This window comes from Bos javanicus, chromosome 7 (assembly GCF_032452875.1).
Source record: "Bos javanicus breed banteng chromosome 7, ARS-OSU_banteng_1.0, whole genome shotgun sequence".
Classification (NCBI taxonomy): Eukaryota; Metazoa; Chordata; class Mammalia; order Artiodactyla; family Bovidae; genus Bos; species Bos javanicus.
In genome coordinates this window covers 41,109,763-41,117,446 of record NC_083874.1, presented here as the reverse complement: position 1 = coordinate 41,117,446, position 7,684 = coordinate 41,109,763, and the positions used below count along the sequence as shown (strand labels likewise).

Here is a 7,684-nt window from a genome sequence, read left to right as displayed (position 1 = left end):
GACTTCACTAGAAAAGGAAATGTGGGACATTTCTAGTCTCATGAAAGTTTTGTCTCTTGGTACTGGGTGTAAGCTATAAGTGCAGGTACTATTGAAACTAGTTGAAAGTTAGCCTAAACACGTGAGTTTTCTAGGGTTCATAAGTTACACCTCAATTAAAAAGAAAAAAAACTTCAATATTGCTTGACTACTCATTCTTTCAACAAGTATTTATTGTGAAGGGGGATGTAGGAACATTTGAATAAAGATTTGTGATCAACAGATTTTAATAACCAGTAATCTAATTTGTTGAGGACAGTTTAGTAAAGTATCCAAAGCTAGATGTCTATCTCCATTTCAAAGTACAACAGAAATAACAGTTACAGATATAATGTGTATGTAACTTCTCTCAAGGAAATCTTGTATAATCACTTTGCACAGCCTTGAACTCTACGGCAAGTCAATGTAATCTTATTCATAGGCAGCACATCTATTCATACACTTTTGCAGAGCTCCCTTGACCTCACTGTTCCTCAGACTATAGATGAGGGGGTTCAGCACAGGGGTGAAAATAGTATAGTACACTGACACAACCTTATTGTAGTTAGCTGACTTATAGGATTTAGGTCTCATGTAGGTAAAAATGCCAGCTCCAAAAAACAGTCCCACCACAGACAGGTGGGAGGAGCAGGTGGCAAATGCCTTCTTGCGGGCTTCATTAGAATGCATGTGGAGAACAGCAGCAAGGATGAGACTATAGGAAATCAAGATGAGGGAAATGGGGATCAGGAGCATTAACACACAGCAGATGTACATGACATACTCAAAGACAGAAGTGTCAGCACAAGCCAAACGCACAAGAGTGGGGGCCTCACAAAAGAAGTGATCGATCTCATGTGTGCTGCAAAATGAGAAGTTCAGGGTAGCAGCAGCCTGCATGAGTCCATCAACTGCACCAAGGAACCAAGACCCCAAAATCATACTGAGACATATTTTCCAACTCATGAGGACTGGGTATCTCAGTGGATGGCAGATAGCAACATAGCGGTCATAGGACATGGCTGCTAAGAGGAAGCACTCACCCCCTCCTAAAGTGAGGAAGAAGAAGATCTGGAACCCACAGCCAGCAGGGGAGATGAACTTCCTGCCAGTCAAATAGTCAATGGCCATTTTGGGCACTATGGCGGAAATCAGCATCAGGTCCATGAGGGAGAGTTGGCTCAGGAGGAAATACATGGGCCTGTGGAGACGGGGGTCCAGGAGAATCAGGAGAAGCATGAGGGCATTGCTAACTAGGGAGGTGAAGGCAATTATAAGAACCAACACAAAGAGAAATTGGTGGGCTCCTGTGTGGTTAAAGAGACCTAGGAGAATGAAATCTGCCGTGATATTCCAGTTTTCCATGATTTCAAACAAAAGTGATACTGCAAATGGAGAAATAGATGATAATTACATATAAAAAACATACTAAAATCTATTGAAACACACTAAAATCCAATAATTTTTGATACTGATTAAACTTTAAAGGCATTTTTACTTTCAAAGTAAGAAGACTTATATTTTTATGCCTAGGCCATGGAAGAACTGAGTCTGCAAATGGAAACATAATTGCAATTGTTAGTGCATTTACTTCAAATTTGCCAAGCTATACATTGAAATCAATAATGATCTGCTTACAATATTTCTTCCCAAAGTAACCCTATAATACTAAATGCAAACTTTCATAACTGAAAGGGCATTTTGCGTAGGGAGAAGTTTTACCTGCAAAGTCTCAGAAATGCAAACTTTACTGCATAAAGAAAAATAAATAAATAAAGCTTCTTATTTCTTTACATAAGTTCAGTCACTCAGTCGTGTCTGACTCTTTGCAACCCAATGGACTGCAGCACACCAGGCTTCTCTGTCAATCACCAACTCCCAGAGCTTGCTCAAACTCATGTTTTTATGTTTCATGTTTTAACACAGAGCTAAATTAATTTCTCCTTAAGTTTCAGGAGGATCTAAGTTCTTAAAAGGATTTCTATCTCTGAAATCCTGGAACCAAAACTGTTCTATTAATAGCTAGTTGAATAAATGCAACAATAACTGCAGGACTAAGGATGCTAATTCAGCTTCAAAGATAAGCTGTGATTCGATGAAGTTATATGGCAGAAGGAGTCCACTTCTTCCACGGTTACTCCTTTTACCCCCACTTTTTACATCCATCCCATACTAGCCTGCAATTAAGAAGGAGAAAGTTATTGCAAAAGGCTCATTCAATCCTTTATTCTGTTGCTTGAACATCATAATTGTACTGGCAGCATTACATTGAAGGGTTTTAGCCAGTTGTTTTAAAGTTAAATATCATGAAAATACAATTTCTATTTGTCAAACATATTTCATTTTCCAAAGCTTAGTGATCTACATACGGTCATATCTCTAATAATCAGTCTGAACCACTAATAACTATATGCAATCCTAATTATAGCCCTCAGTATCATTCTTCTGAAGGACCTCAAAATATCATAACTTATATTTTTAAGTTGAAGTCTTATTTTTCATTACTTTTATTGTTCAAGGTTGATAGAACTTTAAAATTGTTTACAATTTAATGAGTAATTCAGTGACTGCAGGGGTTTGGCAAGTTTCTAAAATTAACTTAAGTATACGATCAATACAGTGGAATTAAGTACTCCCATATTGTTGTGAATTCCTCACCAATATTAATCCCCAGACTCTTCTTCATTTCCAACTGAAACTATTAACAATTAAACAATAACAATAATTATCCATTTCCCCTTCTAATCAGTTCCTGGAAATCACTGGTCTACTTTCTATCTCTATAAATTTGACTATTCTAGGAATAATAGATAAATCACATTTTTATTTTCTTTTTGATTATCTTCTTTCCCTTATCATAATACCCTCACAGTTTGTCCATGCTGTAACATGACTGTGTGGATCACAATAAACTGTGGACAATTCTTCAAGAGATGGGAAGAGCAGACCACCTCACCTGCTTCTTGAGAAATCTGTATGCAGGTCAGGAAGCCACAGTTAGAACATGGAACAACAGACTGGTTCCAAATAGGGAAAGGAGTATGTTAAGGCTATATATTGTCACCCTACTTATTTAACTTATATGTGGAGTACATCATGAAAAAGGCTGGGCTGCATGAAGCACAAGCTGGAATCAAGATTGCCAGGAGAAATATCAATAACTTCAGATAAGCAAATGACACCACCTTTATGACAGAAAGTGAAGAAGAATTAAAGAGCCTCTTGATGAAAGTGAAAGAGGAGTTAAAAAGTTGGCTTAAAGCTCAACATTCAGAAAACTAGGATCATGGCATCTGGTCCCATCACTTCATGGCAAATAGATGGGAAAACAGTGGAAACAGTGGCTGACTTTATTTTTGAGGGGCTCCAAAATCACTGCAGATGGTGGTTGCAGCCATGAAATTAAAAAGACGCTTACTTCTTGGAAGGAAAGTTATAACCAACCTAGACAGCATATTGCCAGTCCAGGTTCAGTGCATGATACTGGATGCTTGGGGCTGGTGCACTGGGACGACCCAGAGGGATGGTATGGGGAGGGAGGAGGGAGGAGGGTTCAGGATAGGGAACATATGTATACCTGTGGCAGATTCATTTTGATGTTTGGCAAAACCAATACAATAGTGTAAAGTTTAAAAATAAAATAAAATTAAAAAAAAAAAAGCAGACATTACTTTATCAACAAAGGGCCATCTTGTCAAGGCTATGGTTTTTCCAGTAGTCATGTATGTATGTGAGAGTTGGACTATAAAGAAAGCTGAGTGCCAAAGAATTGATGCTTTTGAACTGTGGTGCTGGAGAAGACTCTTGAGAGTCCCTTGGACTGCAAGGAGATCCAACCAGTCCATCCTAAATGAAATCAGTTCCGAATATTCATTGGAAGAAGTGATGCTGAAGCTGAAATTCCAATACTTTGGCCACCTGATACAAAAAGCTGACTTATTTGAAAAGACCCTCATGCTGGGAAAGATAGAAGGCAGGAGGTGAAGGGGACAACAGAGGATGAGATGGTTGGATGGCATCACCGACTCAATGGACATGAGTTTGGGTAAACTCCAGGTGTTGGTGATGGATAGGCGTGCTGTGGTCTGTGGGGTTGTATAGAGTCAGACACGACTGAGCTACTGGAATGAACTGAACTGAACACGTTTCAGAATTTCATTCCATTTTAAGAATGAGCAATGTTCCTTTGTAAGCTTGTACTACATTTTATTTATAAATGCATTCCCTTTATGGACATTTGTGTTGCTTCCCCTCCATTTTTATATATAGGTATCAATTAATTTAATGGGATTTTTTTGTTAACACATGTGTATGTCTGTGCATGCTAATTTGTATCCGATTCTTTGTGCCCCCATGAACTGTAGTCCACCAGGGTCCTCTGTCCATGAAATTTTCCAGTCAAGAATACTGGAGCGGATTGCCATTTCTATCTCCAGGGGATCTTCTCATCCCAGGGATCTAATCCAGGTCTCTTGCATCTCCTGCTTTGACAGGAAGGTTCTTTACCAGCTAAGCCGACAGTGAAGCCCTCACACATGGTAATTATTTTTAATTTTGTAAAGATATATATACTATAAATATTTTAAACTTTGTGCTTGATTTTTGCTGATATCATTCAAGAAAGGTTTTTATGTTTTTAGATAAGTATAGCTTATATGAATTTTCATTTTACAAAGTACATTTTCTTATAATGATGCCACTTGTATTGAAATACATTATCAAATATGAGATCATTAACTCCTAATTTTACAATGGACATAAGTGATATAGCTATATATTTTACTTTTAGGTTTAATAAGTATAAACACAAGCAATCATCATGAATATAAATGATCAGTCAGCATGATAATAGTGTTCAGATGATTTTGTTGGAAGGTAAAGGTCAGCTAAATGTGTCAATTAAATAAAATGAGTAGCAAATTATTTTATTTCCTAAGATGTGATAGTATTTTGTTATTTATTTAATTAAAATCCTATATATCTTTTCATATCACTAAATGAAATTATTTGCCACTATTTAGAACACTTGTGACGTGCGTGGAGTGTGCATTCTGTTTTATCTGACTCTGAGACCCCGTGAACTGTAGTTCATCAGGCTCCTCTGTCCTTGGGATTTTTCAGGCAAGAATACTGGAGTGGGTTGTCATTTACTACTCCAGGGGACTTTCCTGACCCAAGGATTAAAACCCTCATCTCTTGTCTCTTGCCCCTATGCAAGCGGCATTCTGAAGGACAATTTTTAACAAAATTGACTATAGAATCTCAATGTGATGAAATTTTAAGTGAGGACTTAACTCATCTTGCAAATAAAGTATTTACAATGATATTAAGTGCAAGTATAAAAGCTTATTTCTACCTAGTGTAGGAATAGAAATACTTATATTCTAAATGCTTTTGTCTTTTGTCACATGGTTTCAGGATGCTAGATATTTTCTGTCATTTCTTCTGTCTTTATAGTCCTTCATTTAGAATAGAGCTAAAATTGTGATATTTTTACTTTAAATCTCAAACACATCTCTTTTACTATAGTACCAGAAGGCACAGATATAACCTCTTTTATTTTCTCATAGTGTAATCGCAGAATATTTAAAATTGCCTATGATTTTTTCTATATTTTTCTAATCCTTGTTTCCATAACATTAAAACTGTAAATTTTCCCTCCAGAATTTTGAGAGGATTTATTAATTTAGTCTGTAAAAAATAAAATAGCAACAGCCAAATCAAATGTGGAATTGGCAGGTTATTACAAGTGTTTTAACCTTATGACTGTGTCAGGTAACATGTTTTAGTTCTTCAGATTGTAGAATAGATAATTAATTGGATTTTGTTTGTAGAAGTATAGAGAAAATAATATGACTATGGACTTTCAAGAATTCAAATTTCATAAGCATAGCTGATAAATATTTAGAGATTAATATCACTTACTCATATAAGATATAAAGTATGAGCTCCAATAGTCTGGATCTGCATCCTATCTGAGTGGCATCCTCCTAATGTTCATCTCTGAGTGGAGGAAGGCTTTTCTAGTCTTGCAGCACCAAACTTACTCAATAATACTCATCTGCAGTGACCTATTAAGGGTTCTGGCCTATTGCCATTTTTCTAAATTTACTATCCCATTAATATGTCAGAGCTGCATAAGTATGACTCTTTGGATGCTGAAGCTGTTTACTTTTCAAGGATTTTAGAGATCAATATACATCCCTATGTTTTCAAAATAAGAAATAATTTATTACAAGAAAAATGTAAAATGTAAATAAGCCTGGAAAGAGATTTCTATTTTAAAATACTTTAAGGAGTGAATTGATCTGATCCTAGTATTACCTGTTTAAACTTTAGTAAGGGAGAAAGTTTAAAGAGTGTGTTATTGAAAGACAGATTTTGGTCAAATTCAGTAGTTACATTGATAAAGTCTATGGTAGAATTCAGCTTTTTTTTTTTCTTTTCTGAATTTCCTAATATTTGGTAGAATCACTATGTATTATAAATTCTATTTAGTTTGTGTCTATGTAATATAATTGTATATAATTTTATATGTTTGTGTCTATTATCATAATAAGGGCATTATAGCAGATATATATATTTTCTGCAAAAACCTTTGCAATTTGATTCTATCTGGAATAAATTTTGCAATTTTAATATTGTTTTACTTCACATTTTAAGAGTCAAGGAAAAGCATGTTTTTTCACTGCACTTTTACCACCTCAGTGATTCTGTCTAAGAGTAAATATAAGTATTACTACTACTACTACTACTACTACTACTACTACTACTACTACATCGCTTCAGTTGTGTCCGACTGTGCGACCCCACAGATGGCAGCCTACCAGGCTCCACCATCCTTGGGATTCTCCAGGCAAGAACCCTGGAGTGGGTTGCCATTCCCTCCTCCAATGCATGAAAGTGAAAAGTGAAAGTGAAGTCTCTCAGTCATGTCTGACTCTTAGTGACCCCATGGACTGCAGCCCACCAGGCTCCTCCGTCCATGGGATTTTCCAGGCAAGAGTACTGGAGTGGGGTGCCATTGCCTTCTCCGAATATAAGTATTACCTTCCACAATTGTAAGATATGTATGCATATATATATATGACTACAGTCATAAAATTAAAATTAAAAAATGTTTGTTCCTTGGAAGAAATGCTATGACAAACTTAGACTGCATTAAAAAAACAGAGATATCAGTTTGCCAAAAAAAGTCCATATAGCCAAAGCTATGTTTTTCCAGTAGTAATGTATGGATGTGAGAACTGGACCATAAAGAAGGCTGAGTATTGAGAAATTGATGCTTTTGAACTGTTCTTTGGAGAAGACTCTTGAGAGTCCCTTGGACTGCAAAGAAATCAAACCTGTCAATCCTAAAGGAAATCAATCCTGAATATTCATTGAAAGGATTAGTGCTGAAGCTGAAGCTTAAATACTTTGGCCACCTTATGTGAAAAATTGGCACATTAGAAAAGACCCTGTTCTATACATCTGTGTCTCTTTTGCCGTCTTGCATACTCTGTGGGAGAAGGAGAGGGTGGGATGATTTGGGAGAATGGCATTGAAACATGTGTAATATCATATATGAAACGAATCGCCAGTCCAGGTTCGATGCAGGATACAGGATGCTTGGGGCTGGTGCACTGGGACGACCCAGAGGGATGGTACGGGGAGGGAGGAGGGA

General features: G+C 36.6%; 1 protein-coding gene across 1 annotated transcript; it reads right to left on the bottom strand.

Moving 5' to 3' along the window:
- Positions 1–450: 450 nt before the first annotated feature.
- LOC133252109 (olfactory receptor 2T8-like) lies at positions 451–1,422 on the bottom strand. The gene has a single exon (XM_061424830.1). It carries the CDS (start codon positions 1,381–1,383, stop codon positions 451–453), a length of 933 nt encoding a protein of 310 aa, XP_061280814.1. The 5' UTR covers positions 1,384–1,422.
- Between the last annotated feature and the right edge of the window lie 6,262 nt (positions 1,423–7,684).